General features: G+C 51.8%; 1 protein-coding gene across 1 annotated transcript in view; it reads right to left on the bottom strand.

The window, feature by feature from the left end:
• Positions 1–11,375, bottom strand: part of SH2D4B (SH2 domain containing 4B) — a 78,961-nt gene extending 67,586 nt beyond the window's left edge. The window contains exon 1 of the mRNA XM_082611213.1: positions 11,151–11,375. Within this exon, the coding sequence (XP_082467339.1) occupies positions 11,151–11,334 (184 nt within the window). The 5' untranslated portion in view covers positions 11,335–11,375. The remainder of the gene's footprint in view (positions 1–11,150) is intronic.
• Positions 11,376–21,356: the final 9,981 nt, after the last annotated feature.

Raw genomic sequence — 21,356 nt, 5'->3', positions numbered from 1 at the left:
AATGTGGTACATCCATATAATGGAATATTATTCAGCCATAAAAAAAGAATGATACTGATACATGCTACATTGTGGATGGACATTGAAAACATTATGCTTAGTGCAAGGACCTTGAAAACATTATGCTAAGTGCAAGAAGCCAGTCACAAAAGTCCAATATTATATTATTCCACTCATATGAAAGTCCAGAATAGGAAAATCCATAGAGACATAAAGTAGATTAGCAGTGGACTTCCCTGGTGGCGCAGTGGTTAAGAATCCACCTGCCAATGCAGGGGACATGGGTTCGATCCCTGGTCCAGGAAGATCCCATACGGAGCAACTAAGCCTGCATGCCACAACTACTGAAGCCCGCACGCCTACAGCCCGTGCTCCGCAACAAGAGAAGCCACCATAATGAGAAGCTCGCTCATCGCAACAAAGAGTAGCCCCCACTTGACGCAACTAGAGAAAGCCCACTCGAAGCAATGAAGACCCAGTGCAGAAAAAAAAAAAGTAGATTAGTGGTTGCTAAGGGCTGGAGCAGGGAGAAAGGGGTCTGGCAGGTACTAGTTAAAGTGTATGGGTTTTCTTGAGGTGATGAAAATATTCCAAAATTGACTGTGGTGATGGCTGCACATCTCTGTGAATATATTAAAAACCATTTAGTTGTACACATTAAATGGGTGACTTGTGTACACTTTAAATGGGTGACTTCTATGGTATATGAATTATATCTCAATAAAGCTGTTTGTGACAACAAAAACTCTCCTGGTAATTTATATGATAAGGTAACTTATAGGGAAAAAAATCAGTTAGGGTATAGAGGTCTAAACAACATATTGACCAACTTAACCTAACTGACGTCTATAGCACACTCCACACTACAGCAGAATACTTTCTTTATCAAGTGCACACAGAAACAAGGTTGACTACATTCTCAGCCATTAAATTTCAAATGTTTGAAATCATTTATGGTGCGTATTGAGAACCCAACCGTGGTGGCCAGATAATAAGCACATCTGTGAGATGATAGGATAAAAATAAATACTCCCTGAGGCCCTGTCATTTTGAAAGGACATGAGGGAAACAGGTGTGGAAATGTACCCAAAGAATTTAAACCCCAAAGTTGAATGCAAAATCTGGTTCCAAATGCAAGAATCCTAGGAAGCTTTGCTAGTTTTTACGTTTGAAAAACCTGGAAAGCAGCGTTGCTTCTAGCCACTGGGAGAGGTAACAGAGGGGCAGGCAGCCACCTGCAACCTGCTGCTTCAGCCCGGCTCCCCTGAGTGGGGCTGAGACCTGGCGTCAGGTTACAGGGAGTCAGGAGATAACCAGCTGGTGGCCTTTCTCAGAAACTGCCCCTGCTGACCTCCAGGTGCAAAGGGAAGCAGTGAGGTGGACAGTTAGGGAAGGAGGGAGGTGGCAGGCATGATCACCCCTGAAGCAAGGGGAGGAAATTACACCCGGGCAGCTCAGCCCAGCATCCCCAGCTGGGGCCTTGCAACAGTCAGGAGAAGGGCTTCCCTCCAGCCAGAGCTGAGCAAAACTCTGTTTAAAGAGCCCATGGGCTTTAGAAAACAAATGTATGGTTACCAGGGGTGAAAGGGGGAGAGGAATAAATTGGGAGATTGGGACTGACATATATACACTACTATATATATAATAGATAACTAGGCTTCCCTGGTGGCGCAGTGGTTGAGAGTCCGCCTGCCGATGCAGGGGACACGGGTTCGTGCCCCGGTCCGGGAGGATCCCACGTGCCGCGGAGCAGCTGGGCCCGTGAGCCATGGCCGCTGAGCCTGCACGTACGGAGCCTGTGCTCCGCAACGGGCGAGGCCGCAACAGTGAGAAGCCCGCGTACTGCAAAAACAAAACAAAACGAAACAAAACAAAAAAAATAGATAACTAATAAGGGCCTACTGTATAGCACAGGGAACTCTACTCAATACTCTGATGACCTATATGGGAAAAGAATCTAAAAAAGAGTGGATATAAGTATAACTGATTCACTTTGCTGCACACCTGAAACTAACACAACATTGTAAACCATCCACACTCCAATAAAAATTTTTTAAAAATAATAATAATACACAGCCCATGGGCTTTTGGCAGCAGCCGGGAGAAAGTTGCAGGGACAGGAGAAACCCATCCCCGTGGGCCCAAGCTCCTCAGGAACCTGCAGAAAGTCTGTCCCTCCACAGCCATGCAGGCGAGAGAGTATCTCTTTCTCTGGATCCACATCAACATTACTACTAGCAAACTTCTTTAACTTTTGCTAGTATTATTGTTTTAATTTGCAGTGATGTACTGATAGTTCGCTAGTGAGGATGAACACCTTTCCACATGGTCACTGTGACTCGAAGTTGCACTCCTGTGAATGGCTTGTTCATATCTACCCCGTTTTTCTACTGTTTGTCTTCTGCTAACTGACTTAGGAAGTTTCTTTATTCTCTGGATACAAGTCCTTTGCCTGTTATAAATGTTGCAGATATTTTTCTCTCATTTACCTCCTGCTTTGTTCTCTTTTTAAACTCCGTTTGGTGTCTTTTATCAAGAAGATTTTAAAAATCTAGTCATATTTATCTTTATTTTTCCTTTTATTTTTCTTGCTGTATCTTATTTTAAGAACACCTTCACTCTCCCCACTATTCTCTCATATTTTCTTTGATTACTTCTATGATTTTGTTTTTGCTTTTTCTGCACTGGTCTTTGATGTGGGGGGCACTGGAGCCCCAGCAGGCCTGGACCCGATTCCAACTCCACCTCGACTCAAACGGAGATAATAACATATTTCATTAATTTGAAGACACACACCTTAACATTTCTGAAATGAGGATGTATCTTACAAACAATGGTGTATCATGGTTTAATTTACAGCTTTCTTAGTAATATATAAAAATAGTGTGTCTTTCAAGCTATGGCATCTTAGATTTCATGAAATACAAAGGACCCAACCTCAGGTCCCTAAGGGGGTGGAATAAACAGGCACTCAAAGGGCCCAGGACAGGTCAGACACACAGGAGGCAAGGCGTTCCATCTGGGTGAGTTCTCCTTCATTCCAAAGAATGCAGCTGCTCTGAGGCTTCATTCTTCCTGCAGCCCTGGCCCTTCCCCCTTAGCTTCCAGAACCTGAGCCTACTCTCTGGGAACCCCTCCAGGCTCCCCTACCAAAGGCCTTCAGCTGGACAAGGCCACACCTTCAGTTCTCTCCTTCTAGATACAAGATGCTCAGAGCTGACGGTTAAGGGCTCCACATAAGGCTGATCTCCCTCCACAGCCAAGAAAACTGCACTCTCACCCCTGGGGACACCCACACCTGCTGGGCACGAAGAGCACCACACGCTCTCGTGGCAGCTTCTGCCTGGCTCCTCCCACTGCCCGCCTGGTGAGTCTGGGACTTTGCAGCTTCTGCAAATGCTGGCACTGGGGGAGCCGTGGATGCTGGCAGAGCTGCCTCGGCCAGAACCACAGCGCCGGCTGGGGGAAGGCAGGGAGGAAAGGGAGTGAGCTGGTGGGCTGCAGAGGCCCCCAGCCAGGGCCAGCGTGGGAACTTTGCACAGTGGCTCCTTCAGTCTTACAGCCACCCAGAAAGCCCTTCCCTCTTCACGGACGAAGGAACTGAGCTGCAGGGAAGCAGAGTGACGCCCCTCAGCGATGCTGAGACTCTACCACGGTGGACCTCGCTCACCAGCACTGCTGCCCCACCTTTCTGCCCACCATATGGAGGCCGAACGGGGCTGAGGAGGCAGAAAGTGGGCTCTCCCCCTCAAGGTCAATTCCACATGCCTGGGCAGAGCATCAACTGCATGCAAGGCCCACACTAGGTCTCAGAGTCCAGGCGGGGGTAGTGGTCTGGCCCCTAGCCCCTCTCTCCACGCCCTAAGGGGTCCCACACCCAGCTGCACAGTCACAACCAGGGTGGTCCCAGGCCATACACTATGCAATTCCCCACGGACTAGTCCTCCCATCCCCCATAATGCCACATCTTTGCTTCACCTGTAGGAAAGCTTATCAGCATCCAAGAACCAAGAGTCTCCTTTTACTAGAATAACTGAATTTCTTGCAATTTACCCTAAGAAGTAACCACACAAGGAATAATGACACAGGAAAAGTCCCATCCCCACCCTCATCCCTGAGACTCCAGAAAAACTGAGGTTAGAAGTGGTGGAGCTGAGCCCATAGCCTGGGTCCCATGGGAACATTCAGGAAGAGGCTGAACAAATTCCAAGGGCATCTGCCACCAGAGGCAGACAGAGGCTGTAAGGAAAGGAAGGAGGTGGACATGGCTTGGCTCTTATGTGCCCCGCATGGTGGCAGGAGCTTTCCCACTTGTTGAAGAAGCTTTTTGAACCCTGCCAACAACTGCTGGGGAAGGGTTATTATTCCCACTGCACAGGTGATGTTCCAAGGTCAACCCAGTAGACCAAAGATGAAAATCCAGGGGACTTGGTTCTATTCCACCAAGCTAGAGACATGTTGAAAATAGCATCAACCCAACCAAAAGGTGGAGAAGTGATCTGTGACACTGTCATTTCCCACCCTTGCGCCCCTCAGGAAATGAGCTAATGTAGCATCCCTTCGGGTGTGGAAGTCTGGAAGAGCAGGCAGGATCTGCCTGCCCCCCACATACACCCTGAGAGCTGCAGTGCCTATCTACAGGTGACGGGCACTAGGACACCTCTCTGGGGTCAGCTGGATGGCCTGGTGCCACCACAGATACACTTCTCATGACGTTCCTCTTGCCTGACTCCAGGGCTCTCGCTGGGAAGCGGGCAGCACCCCCATTGCTCATCTGTTGCCTTCACTGGTCCCTCGGACCCACACTCAGCCCCAATTTAGCAATTATTGTGCCACAGGGGACTTTTTACCTCTTGTCTACCTTGCACAGGACCCTGGACACCCTCCTGCACCGCCAGACACCTCTTTTTCTCTCCCCATCACACACACTCTGTGAAAAAGACCATTCTCCCTCCCCACAGAATTGTTCTTTGAATATTTGCATATGGACAAGAAACATCTTCTTAACAGAAGGGATGGGACACTGCTGGTGGAGAATCCGGCACCATAAGAAACCAGGGGGGCTAGATTCCCCAGCCCCCTCCTCCCATGACACTGTCCTAGAAGCACTGTCCCACTGTGCTCAGGAAAGGGGCCATGAGCAACAGCTCCAAAGAGCTACAGTCCAGAAATCCAGGGCATCCATGCCCTGATTCCCCAATGTTCCTACACAGTCACCACCCTCTAACTGGATCTACTGGAAAACTGTTGGAACTAACAGAAAAATTCACAAAGGGAGTTGAAGAAAATCAGCATGCCTACCACCATATGACAGCAAGAACAGGGATGGTGCAGGAGACGGCTTCAAATGTGGACTTCCCTTGATGTTTAATAACTTCTGTGTGACATGCTGAGAATCCAAACAGCAAGGGGTGTGCTGCTGGGTTGGCCAAAGCATTCGTACAAGGGGGCAAAGGGGGAATGAAATGTTTCTCACTTTCCCCTCAGAGGGAAAAATGTGGGGTACGAGTAATATAAAGTGGAGTTAGTGTCCAAGTAATTACTGTTATTATGATTTGATTATGAAACCACCATTGGCATAAAAAAATAAGTCTTGAAAGATAAGTAAACAAAAAAATCTAAAATTCTTGATTATGCCAACAAAATCATGGAGACGGATATTAAAATATCCTTAAGTTTCTCATCTTCAGTAGATAATGTTTCATTCCTGATAAAGATAAAGAAAATGGGTTCAACTATATCTTTAAAATAAGTTCTAAACTAACATATGCTATTTAATATACATGTTTCAATAGACTCCCTTAAAACAAAATGGTATCAAAAGGCGGGGGCGGGGAAGAAAAGATACAGGGAAATGTACACTAAGTGGATGCAAAGGGAAAAAGTAGCATTGGTCAAACTAAAATCTAAGCCAAAATCCTAAAACAAGAAATGAAAAAGAAATGAGTTGTAAGTATGAATGACAAGGTGACAGAATTGCCATTACTTATATATTATAGATTGTAGTTCAGCTTCTACAATATATCCCAAAACACAAGTATACTGGGATTTTTAGACTTCTACTGAAGATTTTCAAGGTCTAGGGAAGGAGTCACACTGCACAGTTCACAGTCTTCTACTCAAAAGGGAAATCCTTTGATACCCGTCTCTTCTATCAAGCCCCACTGACACACCACGCATGCAACGGTCTTAACAGCTCCCTGCCCACAGCTGCCCCCCAACCATATCCCTCAGCCTTGTTCCAGATGCTGGGATGGAGGCAAAGCAGCTGCAGCCATGGTGTCATGGCACGTGCAGACTAACGGAGGAGATAGACCATAAACAAGCAAACAGATACAAGAAAAAAGAGGAAGATGACGACAACAAAGAGAGACAGAAAGCACATCAGTGATTGCCAGGGGCTGGGGGAGGAGAGGATGCGGAGTGACCATTTAAAGGATACGGTCTTTCCTTTTGGGGGGATGGAAATGATAGAGGTGGTGGTTGCACAACATTTTGAATGTACTAAATGTCACTGGATCGCACACTTTAAAATGGTTAAAATGGTAAATTTTACGTTGTGTTTTCTTACCACAAACAACAACAACAAAAAAAACACGATACTTTCAGATGTGGTAAGTGCTTTGAAGGAAATCAGGCCAGATGTTGTAAGAGAGAGGGACTGGGGTGGGGTCCTTGAGAGCGGGTAGTCAGTGAAGAGCTCAACATCTAACTGAGAAATGAATGAGGGGGAGGACCCAGCCTCATGAGGATTTGGGAAAAGAGCATTCCACACAGAGGGACCCAAAAGGGTGGAAATCGGGTTGGAAAGTAGGCAGAGGCCCCCGAAAAGCATTCGTGTTTCTTTGAGTGCAGTGGAAGCCACGGAGGCAGGGAGATGCCTGAGCTAATCAGTGTGTTAAAAGGACACTTTGGGGCTTCCCTGGTGGCGCAGTGGTTGAGAGTCCGCCTGTCGATGCAGGGGACACGGGTTTGTGCCCCGGTCCGGGAAGATCCCACATGCTGCAGAGCGGCTGGGCCTGTGAGCCATGGCCGCTGAGCCTGCGCGTCCGGAGCCTGTGCTCCGCAACGAGAGAGGCCACAACAGTGAGAGGCCCGCGTACCGCAAAAAAAAGGACACTTTGGCTGCTCTGGGGAGAAAAGTCGTAGGGCGTGAGCCTGAGGCAGGGGACCACTGAGAACATGGGTGCACCGGGAATGTCTGCAGGCAAGTATTGCTTCCCATGCCCGGAAAGGAAACACATGGAGGCTAGGAGGGCCTGGGCCCAGCAGGCAAGGTTGCCGTGGTTACTGGATGGTTCCCAGGAAACAGAGAGAAGGCAGATGCCCAGTGAGAAGGACTGTGTCACACAGCTTTCATTAGAGCATGGACCAGGCCCACCTGGGCACCCAGTCCAGGGCAGATGCCCAGTGGGAGTGGCTGAGAGCTGAGACAAGATGCTGGATCGGGTGTCTCCCTCCAGCCCCAGGTCAGGGCTGCTTGTGGGAGCGCCACAGGCTGGGCGGGCAGAGAGAGGCGGGCCTAGCAGGTGGGAGGTGCCTCTTGACCCCAGCTGTGGGGAATGGAAGCAGTGAGGGCTGGACAGCTGGACTTAGAGCCCTCCATAGGCTGGACTGGGGCAGGCACAGGGCTGGCTGTGAGGGTGAGAATAAGGCACCTCCATGAGGCTGCAGGTTTGGTTTGTGGCGTGGCCAGTGTCAGCCACGTTAGAGAAGAAAGCAGGAAGGAGGGTGGGGAAAGAGGTCTTGTTCCCAGGCAGATGACGTCCAGATGGATAAGAAGATGGTCACTGAGGAACCAATTTAACACTGACAGAGACTGCCAATCACAGTGGAGCCAGCAAGACCAGGCAGGGAAGCTTCCTGGGTCACAACAGCAGTAGGAACACATGTGTCCCGAGTTCTGTGTCCCAGGCAACACCCAGCTCCAGCCCCCAAAAACTGGGCCAGCCCAGAGGGGCCAAGGGTTGTAAAGGCTGCAGCTCCTCACACGGGGTGTGGGTTCCTGCGGTGGCAAAAGGGCACGAAAAGGGGAAACGATGTTGAAGGTCATGGTAATGCTGGATGGGCGTGGCTTAAATCTAACGAGAATGTAATGTGATAACCGCCTTCCCAGAGTCTCAGCAAACAACACAAATTCCCGCTGGACCTCAGTTTTGTCAGAAATGTGACAAACAGCAAACATGACGGCAGATGGGAAAACAATGTAAGCTGAGGGTCTGTATCTTCCATGACAGGGCAGAACACCAGAAGCTTCTCAGCAAAATATAAAGTGAAAACAAAAAGACACACCTGCATGGTCAGGGGAGTGACGTGTGCCCAGCCACGACCGTCATCTTTCACCCCAGCTTACTTCTGTGGACCCCAAATGTGTGTCCCAGGACCAATACAGCCCCTGAGGTTCTGTAAACTGGAATAATCCCTATCACCAGTGTTTACACCTACCCTCTGCAGGAGAAGCACAGAAGTTCTCAGGGACAGGGTGCACCTTGCCTGGTTGAGCCCTCAGGACAGCAAGGTCAGGCCCGCTAGGGGATGGGAAGTGTCCTCAGAAGAGAGAGGGTGGGAGAGAGATCTCAGGGGACAAGCAGGACTGGGGAGATGGATGGACAGGAGGAGGTGCAAGGTCATTCCAGTCTGACCGGAACCGAGTAAGTTGTGCTCAGGGATCCCAAGGGGCTGGCACACACAATAGGACACAGCAGATGCTTCCTTCAGGACAGATTGGAAGGAGGGAGGCAAAAGCTGGGAAGGAAGTGCCTGTGAAAGGAAGGAAAAGACCCAGCCCATGGAGTCTGTCCCCACACACGCTGTCCTGAGCTGCTGTGCGGCTGCTTTGCCCCAGGCCACCCTCCTGGCACTCCCATTGGCATGTTCCCTGGGATCTGATCTATCTACCCATGGACTCAAGGGCCAAAGCTCTGTCCAGTTCACCAAGGTCAGCGCTTAGTAATGTTGGCTAAGGGATTGAATGAATAAATGAATAAATGAACAAATGAACACATGAACAGATCATCCATTGAATGGAAGTCCCAAGTTCAGAAGTGAATGAGTAGAAAAACATCAGCCACTGGACCAAGGTCAAAGTCACGGGGTGTACATCCCGTCTCCATTCTTAGCAGCTAGGTGACTTTGGATGGATTGTGTCACCTCTGTGAGCAGTGGCTTCCTCATCTGAGATGGGGTCACAGGGCTATGGGGGCATTCAGTGAGGACAGGCACATGGTAAATATTAAAGGTCACAGACCAGGTGGAGGGTTGTTGCAACCCTTCATTGTGATCCTAGGACAGGAAGCAGGCACTGTGCACCCCAGGCCCACAGTAAGAAGCTCTTCAGCCTCTGGGGCCGCGCCTGCCCCTCAGGGCTTCCCCATCTGCCCAGCTCCACACCAGGACTGAAGTAAAGAGCTGAGATCTGAGCGGGATCCTGACCTGGAATACACACACTCCTCCTCTTATCCATGCTTTATAAATCAGAAAATTAATTATCTGGAAAAGAGTCTTCTGCACCAGAAACCCGAATGAGTTTAATGTATAATTTATACTCGAAAATGTAGATGTCAATGTGTGACAAATCGCCGTAAAAACATTTTTGCAGTTAAAGGTTTAGGCGTCTGTCCTCCTCGCAGAAGAGCCACCTGACAGACAACATGAGGCCCCAGGGCTCAGGCCGGGTGGGGCAGGAAAGGCAGCCTGTGATTTTCAGTGATGCAGCTGCCAGTTCAGCCCCACCCTTGGCACCAGCCACATGCAGTCAAGTCATAGCTCTCCCTCCTTGGGGTCCTACTGTGTCTTGTTCAAAAGGGGATTCCACACTCTGTGCCAGCTCTGTGCTAGACCCAAGGATGGAAGACAGAATGGAGGATGTGCTCACTCCTGTGGCTTTGAGTCCCCTGGGAGAGCCAGGCAAGCAGATGATGAATGACAGTGACAGTGTGGCAAGTGCTAGGGCAAAGACGGGTCTTATGTGCCAAGGAGCAAGTACTTCCCTATGCCAGGAGCATCCCCAAGAGACTCCAGGAGGCAGGGGCTAGAACTGAGGGACTTTGTCAGGAGGATGAAGGCGGGAGAACATTCCCAATGGGAAGACTCACATGTGTAAAGACAGAGGCTAGAGCAAGATGTCCAGATGGGTGCCAGCGTGGCCTATGGCACATGGCAGGGGCTGTCTAGCAGTGAGCCTGGAGTAGAGAGAGGGAGCCAGGTCACCAAGGGGCCTGTATGTCCAGTCCAGAAACAGGACTTTGTCCTGGACTGAAAACTTACAAACAGATCAAGTCTGCACTTCACTCTGGTCAACAATATGGAGACCAAGAGGAGGGTTGTTGTGGGGAGTGAACGAGAGAGAAGATGAATGGGCCTTGCAAACTGTGAAGTGCAGCATCCACATAAAGTGCCCTCCCCAGCAGGATCTTGAGTCCTGCAACAACTCAGCAGCCTGCCTGCTTCAGGTGCGCCTTCACTCACAGGCGCCCCAGTGACGGCCTTGACTGGCACGTCACTGCAGAATAACCACCTGAAACGTGGGTTGAACCCTTGCTTCTTGTCTGCAGTTGCTATTGCCATCGGGGTTGGTCACTCTTAGCGCAGGACCTTCCCTGACACCCTCTCTCCAGAGGCCCACTGGGGCTCCAGCACAACCCAAAGCATCCTCTCACACAAGGACAGGGAGGAGGGGCACGGGCACTGTGCTGGAACCACTATGCCAGAACCACTATGCCACACACGCACGTGAGGGAGGGGCGATGTGTCTTTGCTGCACCCTGGCCCTCTGTCCAGAACCACTGGTGAGGTTCAAGAACATGGCCTCTACCCACCAGGCAGTCACCAACAGGGTCTGAGCACAGTCTGAGATCCCAGTGGTGTCTTCCCAGAACCTGGGCCCTCCACAACAAGACAAAGCAAGTCCCCGTGCGCCAATGCCATCAGGGCCCCCAGGCAGTTCCCTGAGCAGCCTTGGAGCCCTACAGACCTGGTCAAAAGATAGACGCCCAGGCTAATGGGACAGGATGCTCACAGAACAAGGTTTCAAGCCCCCAGCCCTCATCACACCAGTGCCCATTTTAAAGAAGAACATAGCCTGACATCGACAACTTTTCTACCTCCCGGGAGGCCAGGGGTCAGCCCCTTGGTGACTCCCACCCACATACCTCGCTTGACCTTGGGGGGCCTGAGGCCCTCGACCTGGGCCAGGGCCTCCCAAGCCTCACGCTCCCTCCAGCGTCTCAGCTGCTCCTCTCGCATTTTGTAGAAGAGAATGTGCTTCTGCACATCACTGAGCTCGGCCAGGAGCTCGGGGTCGATGTACATGTCGTGCAGGATCTGCTGCAGCATGGTGTCACCTGGGATGTACACGCCAGGAGGGACACCCCCAGGCCACTCTTCGCCCCTAGCTCCTCACACCAGGGTCACTCCCAGAGCGCCTTCTCCGTGCAGCACCATCTCTCTGCCTCAGCTCCCGGCCAGCCACAAATTCATCTCCTCTGCCCAGGACAGCCACAGGGATCAGGCAGCAGGAAGCAAAGAGGCAGCCAGGACCTGCAAGGGGGATCCAGCACCAGGAGCTGTCCAGTCCTTCTACTAGGTCACCAAGAGCCACATCCCAGCAAAGCCTGTGTCTTGACCTCCCCTGGCCTCTGGGACAATGGGAGAGTGAAAGCCTCCAGCTCTGCGGGCAAAACTCAGGCCCGGCCCTGGCAGGTGTCGAGTGATCTGTTCGTGGAAGGTAACGATGACACCAGCTATATCAATGACACTGCCCCAGCCAACCGGGAACCGATCTCTCCTCTGCAGGTAAGAGGAGGAGGAGGAGGCAGCTTTGCCTATTAATTCCATGTCTTTTGAGCCAACGTCAAACAGGCCAGAGGAGCCAGCCAGGAGCTTCTAGGCTGCCCGGCCTCTCGCTCTACCTGCTCCATCATTGCCAATCTTCCTCTTTTCCAGGACGTTGGGCTACTGAGGTAATGCTTCTAACACTCGGCCTTGGAGGAGAAAAGAGCTTTCCTTCTTTCTGTGTTGCAGCCAAGGAAGAAAGCAAAATAGAATCAGTAGGGACACCTGAGGGGCTTGATCATGGAATTCAAGGACATGAAGGAGGCAGACATCCTCTGCCTTTTCCCTATAATGAGGTTCTAAGGCTATGCATGTGCTGACAGATTAACCCTCAAGTTGGGGTCAATTTTTGATGTTGCTTATCTTTTTGTTGTTGTTGCAAGTACCTGGAGATGATCACAAACAAAGAATGCAAGTGTGTCTTCTCTGTCCTCTCCATGCCCTGAATGTGAAGCACCCTGGACAGAGCAGGATGTTGCTTTCTGCTTGGAGGGAACCCACCTGTCTTTGGCTGTGAGGATGGGTAGGTGCTGCTCATGCTGAGACCCAAAGTTCACCCTAACAGCTGCTCAGAGCTACTCTCAGCTGCCCCTGTATTCAAACTGGGGTTCAGAGAAGGTAAGCAACTTGCTGATGGCTACCCACCCTGGGACTCCATCCAACTTTCAAATATGACAACCACTGGATACTGTGAATCTTTTGATGGTTTGTAGCACTGTGGCCTAGTTGGGCTGGTGACCTTCATGTCCTCTTCCCTCCCCATAAGGACTAAAGGTGGATCAGGCACCCAAAAGTGATGGAACCCAGGTGTGAGTGGGCGGTCTTCTCCTGCAAGGTTGACCCACAACAGTAAGGATTAAGTGGGTTCAGATGAGCTTTAATCCCACGGGGTCACAAGAAGTGCAGAGGGCCAGGCTGCCCCTCCCCCAGGTCTGGCTGGCTTGTTCCCGTGTGACCCAGACCTTGGAGGCTCCACGCAGAGGCTCTTGCCATGCAGCGCTGTGGCCCTGGACCCCACCCGCCCTCTTCTCTCTCCTCCCCACCGAAGACCTTTCAGGGCTCGGCGTCCCGGCTCGCTCAGTTTCTTAGACTGAGGCCATCCCAGCCTCCGGCACAGCTCTAATCTCCCTTGTCCTAACTGTGGCTGAGTGGGAGCCCTGCATCCAGAGAGGAAACAAGGGGAGGAAGGGCACGAAGGGAGTCTAGCCTCCCGCTGGCAGCTTCTTACTTTCTGGGTCCACCAGATGCCTACAAGAAGAGGGGAGAGACAGCACAGTACGGGGCCGAGGGGATGGGATGACTGCTGTGGGTGTGAGGTCCAGTCCTCCGGCTGAGCGCTGATGGTGTCATCCTTGCGGTGGTGACACCGTTGAGAGACGGTGGGTGGCGGCCGGATGGGAAGGGCCCCGCTAGCTGCCCGTTTTGTGCCGCAGCCGGCGGAACGCTCCCTGGCAATCCCAGGTCAGTGGGGCCGGAAGCCGAGCGCGCAGCGCAGCCGGGGCGCGGGCTGGACCCGGTTTCCGGAAGGACGCTCTCGGGCCGGTGCGGGTAGGAGCTGCCTGGCCCTGATTGGCGCCACCTCTGGGCTGGTGTCCGCCCGCCCGTCGCCCTCCCCAGGCGGAGGAGGCCGCTCAGCCCGGCCTGTGGCACCCCCTGGCGGCCGATCCGAGCGAGAGAGGCAGCACGTGGGCGAGCCGGGCGCCGGGAGCAGCCCTAGGGCGGCTACGCCCGCCGGGATGCGCTGGGATCTGGGTGCGGGAGGACCCACGGTGCGGCCGGGTACACGATGGCCGTCCAGGGCCCGGACCCCGGACCCGGAGCCGCGCAGACCAAAGGAGCCCGCGGCGGTTCCGGCCCAGGCAGCTTCCGGCGACTGGAAACGAACGAGATGAGGGGCCCCGGGGTATGCACACACGCTTTTCTGCCGCCTTCCAACTGGTTTTATTTTGTTTTCATTTTTTATTGGCCGATGTGATGTGTTTAACTTTGTATGCTAACGCAGTTCCCTCTGGGGGCGGGGTACACGCACGCAATGTTTTTATGAAAGTGACTGGAAACCACCTGAATGTCCCTCAGTGGGGTGGGGCGGGGAGGGCGCCTGGGGCGGAACACTAACATTTGTCACAGAGAATGAAGTCCGTCTATCTGCTTTGGCCGGGGAAAATGTCCAGGGCAGAAAAATGAAAAGGCGATACGCAGAATATTGTGCACGGTGTAATCCATTTTTTAAATTCTATGTTTGATTATTTTTGTATGGGCAGAGGAAGAAATATGGAAGAACACACACATGGTTTCTTTCATCTTGGAAGGGGGAGGAAGCCCACTTTAGACAATTCTGTATTGCTTTATGCAGTGACTAAGATACATAATTCATGTGGCTGAAATAAATGTATTTCAGAAGTTCTAAAATGTGACCCAAGAAAATTGGCCTCTGGAGTTCAGTACTCGTGAGGCAGGATGTGCACAGCCTCGTCCACACTGGCACCCACCCCCAGAGAGGGACATGCAGACAAAGCCAGACCTCCGTAGCCTGGGAGGCTAGAACGTTGGCAGGGATAAACCGTTCATGTTGCCAGAGTTCCTAAGCTGGAGAAGGACTTGGAGACATTTCTCCGAGACAGAGGAGCAGGAGGCGGGGAGAAGAGTCAGCAGAGTTTGGCCAGAGTCTAGGAGGGAGATGCTGAGGACTGTAGTGGCATTGCCAGTGGGGACCAAGAGGGCAGAATTGGGGGACATTTCCTTATCCCAGAGCCTCCTATCAGGTGTCTCTGCTTCCATCTAAAATCATTTTAAAACTTAGATCATGTTATTCCTCTGCTCAAAACCCTACAGTGGCTCCCATTTTACTCAAGAAGCCCAAGGCTCACAGGATCTGCCTTCCACCCCTCCTCCCACCCCCTCAGATAGCCCCTGGCACCACCACTCCCGCTTCCTTGTGCTGGCTGTCCCTCTGCCCAGAACCCGGCTAGCTCATTCACCCCCTTCAAGTCTTTGCTCAAACTTTTAACTCCTCCGTATTCCTGATCCCCCATTATTCGGCTCTATTTCTTCCCGTATCACTCACTTTGTAAAATACCATTTTACAGTTTGTTTGGTTTTGTCTCTCTCTCCCAACTTGTAACAAGCACCACAAGGGCAGGTGCTTCGCTGGTGTCCTCAAGAGCACTGTTCGGCGTGCCGCAGGTGCTGGATAAATTCTGTAGCTACTGGAAACAAGAACGGATGAAGGAACGTTCATACCGGAGTTGACAAGAGCCTGTGCAAATGCTGGGGAGGCATCCAGAATAGGGCTCTGGAGAGAGGGTGCTGGAGACTCGTACCTGGAAGTCGTGGGCAGATGGGCTAAGTCTGTGGGGCATTAGGTGGACTGGCCCTGCCATAGGCCGCCTCCCCTGGCTTGTCCCCCCATGCCCTGACCACAGGGCTCCCTCGAAGGTAGGGTCACGTGTTGGCCAGAGGACCCTGTCACCTCGGCCTCAGGCAGCCCAGAGCACAGGCACCACGAAAAGATAGGCCGCAGGAAGGCCCTCCTTACATTCCCCCCGCCTCCCTGGCACACAGTCACTTGAGGAAGCTGGTCCCAAGAGCACATTTAGGATCTTACCTGGTCTCAGTTTTGCGATCCAAGGGCTCAGTGAAAGTCTAGAGGAATTTCTGCTTTGTCACCCGTTAAGCTCCACGGAAGAATCATGGCCATAAAAAGCAAGAGTGTCCCTGTATGAGTGCAACAACTACTTAGAAAATACAATGTAAAAGAGATCCCGTTCACAATAGGAGCCAGATATAAAACTCTGGGAATAAATTTGATAAATATTGTGGGGGACCTATATGAAGAAAAGTAAAAATCCTCATTGAGAGCATACCTAAGATTTAAGTTGATATAGAGACACACCACATTCACAATCAGGAAGACCTATTACCATAACATGTTCAATTCACCTCTGTGTTACTTAGCCTCCAAGATGGTTCCAGATGATCCCCGCCACCTGGCAGCTGTGACCTAGCATGGGCCCTCTCACACATATCCGGGTTGGTCTGTGTGATCAATAAGATACGCCAGAAGTGATGATCTGTCACTTCTGAGATTAGGTTATAAAAGACTTTTCTGCTTCGCCCTTGGGTTCTCTCTCCCTCTCTCTCTTCCCCTCTCTCTCTTTCTCTCGTCATTCACTCTGGGGAGACCATGTCATGAGACCCCTATGTCAAGGAACTGAAGCCTCCTGCCAACAGTTACGTGAGTGCGGTTGGCACAGGACCTGGTCAGGGGAGACTGCGGCCCCAGCCAGCAGTTTCAGTGCAACCTCATGAGAGACCCTGAGCCAGAATCCCCCAGCCAAGCTGTTCCTAGATTCCTGACCCTCAGAAAGAGTGTGAGATGTATATGTGCTGCTTCAAGCTGCTAAACTTTGGGGTAACGTGTCATGCAGCAATGCATAACTAATACAATCTCGAAGAATTCATCCGTTTAATACAATTTCGAGCCAAACCTGAAATTTAATTGGGACGTGGAGGAGAGACTCAATAAAATGATCCACAAGTTAGCTGAAAGAATGAACGGACGAGAACAGCCTAGAAAATATTGTGGAATATTGAACTCCATACTGCCAGTATTCAGACTTCTAAAACAAACATTTCGGTTCTGACAAAAACAGGTAGATTGAAGTGAGAAAGTCCAGACAGTGATCCAAATACATATGTAATTATTTCGTATGTGATCAAAAGAAAGTTAATAATGGGGTGGGGGAGAATGGATATTTGTTCAATAAACAGAGTTAGGTTAATAAGCTAGATCCTTGCCTATTACTTGTAATTCTACTATACAGCCATTAGAATTAACGTTGAGAATATCCGTTGGCGTAAAAGTGTACTTGTGATGTATTACTGGGGGGAAAGCGTGTGTAGGATAGTCCCAGTTTTACGTATCGGGAAAAAGAGTATTTTAACCCTCACTGCCATCTAAGGAGAGTAAGCAGGTCCTATTGAAAGAAAAGGCCGGGGGCTTCCCTGGTGGCGCAGTGGTTGAGAGTCCGCCTGCCGATGCAGGGGACACGGGTTCGTGCCCCGGTCTGGGAAGATCCCACATGCCGCGGAGCGGCTGGGCCTGTGAGCCATGGCCGCTGAGCCTGCACGTCTGGAGCCTGTGCTCCGCAGCGGGAGAGGCCACAACAGTGAGAAGCCCGCGTACCAAAAAAAAAAAAAAAAAAAAAAAAAAAAGAAAAGGCCTGTGAACTTCTGCAAACCATGCTAGGTTTGGGTATGCACATTTGGAAGGCCAAGCTGGGGTGAGCTGCGTTACTCCATGTAACACAGGACTGAAAATCAGGGTTCCTGAGCCCAGAGATGGCAGTGGAAGAAGCGAAGGGCACGGCCACACACCCGAGACTGTGGACCACCCTGCCCCAGGTCTTTATCAAAATGATTTAACTCACAAAACACTTGCTGTGAAGTTTCTTATTTACAAAAGAAAAAAAGGGAACTTTATCCAATTCTGCCAGGACAGACGAGGGACATAAAAGGACCATTAAGGGACACAGGAGTGGGAGGCACAGGGGCACGAGTGCCAGGAATTAGCAGAGTTCGTGGGAGAGGGCTTGGGCCTTTCCCCACCATGGAATTGCTGGGATCCGCGTACCTGTGCAGGGTGAGGACACCAATGCTGGCATTTGTAAACAAAAAGACAAGAGCACAAACACACGAGTTTATGAGCTCAGCTTCAGAGCCCAGGGTTGCAGCCAGCCAGGCCTGACCTCCTGGGCAGAGCTTCTCAAGTAATCAGGGCGCTGCACAGAGCTTTTGTCAGAGTCATCTGGCCAGGTCACAGTAGGTGACAGTGGGAGTTGTTTCCTGCTCCTTCATATGGGACCTGGTTCCTCACTAACGTGGTGAGTCAATATATCAGGCAGGGGTTGTGGGTGCTGGTAGCTAATTCTGTGTCCCCAGACTCCTTCTGGTTTAAAGGAAAAAGTCCTGAGTCCCACACAATCCCTGGGCCAGGGATTGATACACAAACACTGGCAGAAATCGGCTGATTTTCTACTACAGTTCTAACTTGGGGCCGCTGGCACTTGCGTCTCCCCATAGGGGTGAGGGTCTGTGTGTAGTAGGGGAGATGGGCCAAGCTGAAGAGAGGCGGAGACACTGATGGAGAGAAGAAAACACTGGGCAGTGTGAAGTCTGTTGAGCCCCCAAGGCCCCGCTCCTCTCTGCGACTGTCCCACCCTCCCTCCCTGTCATAGGAGTCCCCTTCTGCTTAACCTTGTCTGAGTTAAGGTCATTGCAACCGGTGTATCCTGACCACCGCAGTGGCTTGGCTTGCCTTCCATTTGTCTTGCCAAGGATGCTGCAGAAGTGGACAGGACGTGACACTAAGGACCTGGGCCAGACCCTCTCTCAGGGCCCCTCCTGCTGGCCCATATCCTACAGGAGGTCCTCCTGGGCCCTGATCTCTCTCTGATTGCAGCCACCCCATCTCCTTGCTGCCCAGCATCCCTTCCATCGCCTCCCCCGGGAAGCCAGTGACACAGCAAAGAAAAGGAGGTTTCCAGAGAAGGCCAGTCCTCTGCTCACAGGATGCCGAGTCCTTTGGCCTGCACACAGCTGGTGCAGTAGGCAGCTCCGGGTACTCAGGTGGAGGGAGTATTGAGCCAGCCTCCCCCCTCTCCATCAGCCGGCCCTCTGATGCAGACAGATGACCTATACTCGCCTGCACCCCTGCCCCCAAAACCTCTCCAGGAGCCCCAGTCCTGCTAATTAGAAAATAGTCTACTCCATCCAAATTCCCCTGGAACCAGGCCACTCAGCACAAGTATAACAGATTGACTCAGTCTCAGCCCAGGACGGATTCTTATTAACTCAAAGGGCAGGAGGAAACTCTGAGGCTGCAGATGGCAAACAGGCTTCGATGCTGGCAGCCGCCCACACAGCCCTCCCCAGGTCCCCTGGCACCTACTAAAGACCACGCAGTCGGCCAGCCCTGCCTGCTGCCCCTCTCAGCTGAAGAGTCACCTCCAGACCACAGGCCCAGCCCCAGCAGGCCCCAAGGCTGTCCTGCCCGGTAGAGGGGAGAAGCAGTGCCCTTGCCCTGTAAGCAGCTGAGAACTCCAGTGAGCCCTGGGCCCCCCATCCCCAGGCCCTCCTCAGAAGAGCAACCAGAGATTACTGCTAATATTTCCTACACACCCACCGTAAGGCAGCAGGCACTGTGCCAAGGGCTTTCTTCTCCAAGCCTACTTAATTCTCAGAACAAGATTATGAAGCAGGCAATTTTATTATCCCAAGGTCAATTTTATTGTCAAGGTCAAACAATTAATGCTCCAGGACTTAAACCCAAGTCTTACTGAGCCCTAACAGGTTCCTGCCCTCCCATCCTCCACTCCCACCCCGTGGACTCTTGTTCTGAGCTGGACAGTCCTTCCGGGGCCATGCAGCGGTGCCTTACCTCCCCAGTGGTCACACCTGGAGGGCACAGACAGGAGTTCGTGTACCGTCTGCCCCCTCATCTGCTCACAGACCACATCTCTAGCCCCGTGGGATCCCACACACCCATCCAGCTTGATGAGGTGCCCTCTGCCTTCAGGCTGCTCTTGGGAGCAGTGAGAAGGCTGAGTGGAGGCTGTGAGATAGGCAAGCAGCCCACCACAGGCTGGGCCCTCAGTTCCCTACAAAGGGGGATTCCAGTCCCAGTCCTCACTTCCCTAAGCTGTGGGTCTCGGGGCACAGACCACTGGTGTCCTCCGATACCTGGCCTCGCCTCTTCTTCCTGGACACACAGCAAGACCTTTTCCAGCCCTGGTAGTTTGACGTGGCTTCTGAGTTCTGGCCAATAGAACGTGAGCACAAGTGATGTGCAAGCCATCCAGGCCTCTTTCCTAAGATTCTCCCTCCCAGGATCTTCACTCTCTTCCCCAGCCACCAGCTGACTAGACTAGAGACTTCAAAGACCTATCAGAGGATGGAGTCACAAAATGGAATGAGTCTGGGTCCCTGAAAGACTGCGCAGAGTGTTTGCCTACCCAGCCCCTCAGCCTTCCACCAGAGACTGTGATGTAAGCAAAAAACATTTATTTTTCAAAGCCATCAAAGTTTAGGGGACATTTGCTATAATGGTTAGTCTATCCTGACTCTAATGCAATGGTCCTCTAACTTGAGCTTGCATTCAAATCATCAAAGGGCTGGTTCAAACAGAGATTGCTGAGCTCCCTTCCCGAGTTTTTGATTCCACGGGCCCAGAGTTGGACCACAGAATTTGCATGTTTAACAAGTTCCCAGGTGACATGGTGGCTGCTGGTCCAGGGAGCCACACATTGAGAACCACTGCACTATTAGCCAAGCTGCAGTGTAAGAATCACTATCCCCACTTTACAGAGGAAACAGTCCCAGGTTCCTGGCTCTTTCACTAGCACTGTGCCACATCAGTGTATGTCCCACACACACACCTGCCCGCTTCTGTGCTCACTAATTGTGTCTTTTGAGTTAGTATCCTCAGAGGGAGAGAGAACAGTCCTTGGAGTAGACATCTTGGGCTGTAAACCCAGCTCTGCCCCTCACCAGCTGTGTGGCACCAGGCAAGTCCAGTTTCCTCTCGTGTCAAAAATACCACCCTCCTGCCCAGCAGTGTTGCCCACAGTAGGTTTTTTTTTTTTTTTTGCGGTACACGGGCCTCTCACTGCTGTGGCCTCTCCCGCTCCGGACACGCAGGCCCAGCGGCCATGGCTCTCCGGCCCAACTGCTCCGCGGCACGCGGGATCCTCCCGGACCGGGGCACGAACCTGCGTCCCGAACCTGCGTCCCCTGCATCGGCAGGCAAACTCCCAACCACTGCGCCACCAGGGAAGCCCCACAGTAGGTTTTTTACGAGGCTGTCTGACTGTCACACTTCAGTAGCAGATACTTGGAACAGCAGGAACAAACGTGGGTCCTAGATGAGCCCATTCCAGCCTCACCTGTATTGCTGCCTCCAAGGCCAGTGGCTGACATCTATCTTGGTACAGCCTTGGGATGGAGGAAGGGGGGGTGGGGGTGTAGGAAAAAAAAAAAACACAGTCAAAAACTTAAAATGCACCTTTGCCGGGTATAAGAATTGTGCTGCAGGGAGGAAGGAGGGGAGTTCACCAGCTGGGGGCTGGGCCGCACACCCTAGTTTCTTAGAACATCATTACAGATTCATTTTTATATGAGAATCCTACAAAGACCCCCAGCCCCTGCAGCTTCCAAGAATGGTTTTGAGATCTGCAGAGAGGGGAGGTAAGCTCACTTCAAAATGCAGTTATTCGACTGCACATGAAAGGTTTAACCTTTAGAAGAGGTGACCGGATGTTCTGTGGACTGTGGAGGCGCCGATTTCATCCTCAGAGCCCAGGTGATACCCACACTCCTGGATTTGGGCCCCTGGGTGGATGGTGGTCCCCTCAGCTGAGATGGGCGAGATGGGGAGGAGCTGGCTGGGTGTGGTTGGGATTTAGGGTTGGAGGAACAGAAGACAAGTTCAACACGTCTGCAAGAGCAGACGGGGACATGGGTCTAAA

This window comes from Mesoplodon mirus (genome assembly GCF_964341445.2).
Source record: "Mesoplodon mirus genome assembly, chromosome: 2".
In the NCBI taxonomy this organism is placed as follows: Eukaryota; Metazoa; Chordata; class Mammalia; order Artiodactyla; family Ziphiidae; genus Mesoplodon; species Mesoplodon mirus.
Note: the sequence above shows the minus strand (reverse complement) of the source record. Positions and strands in the feature narration are given on the sequence as shown.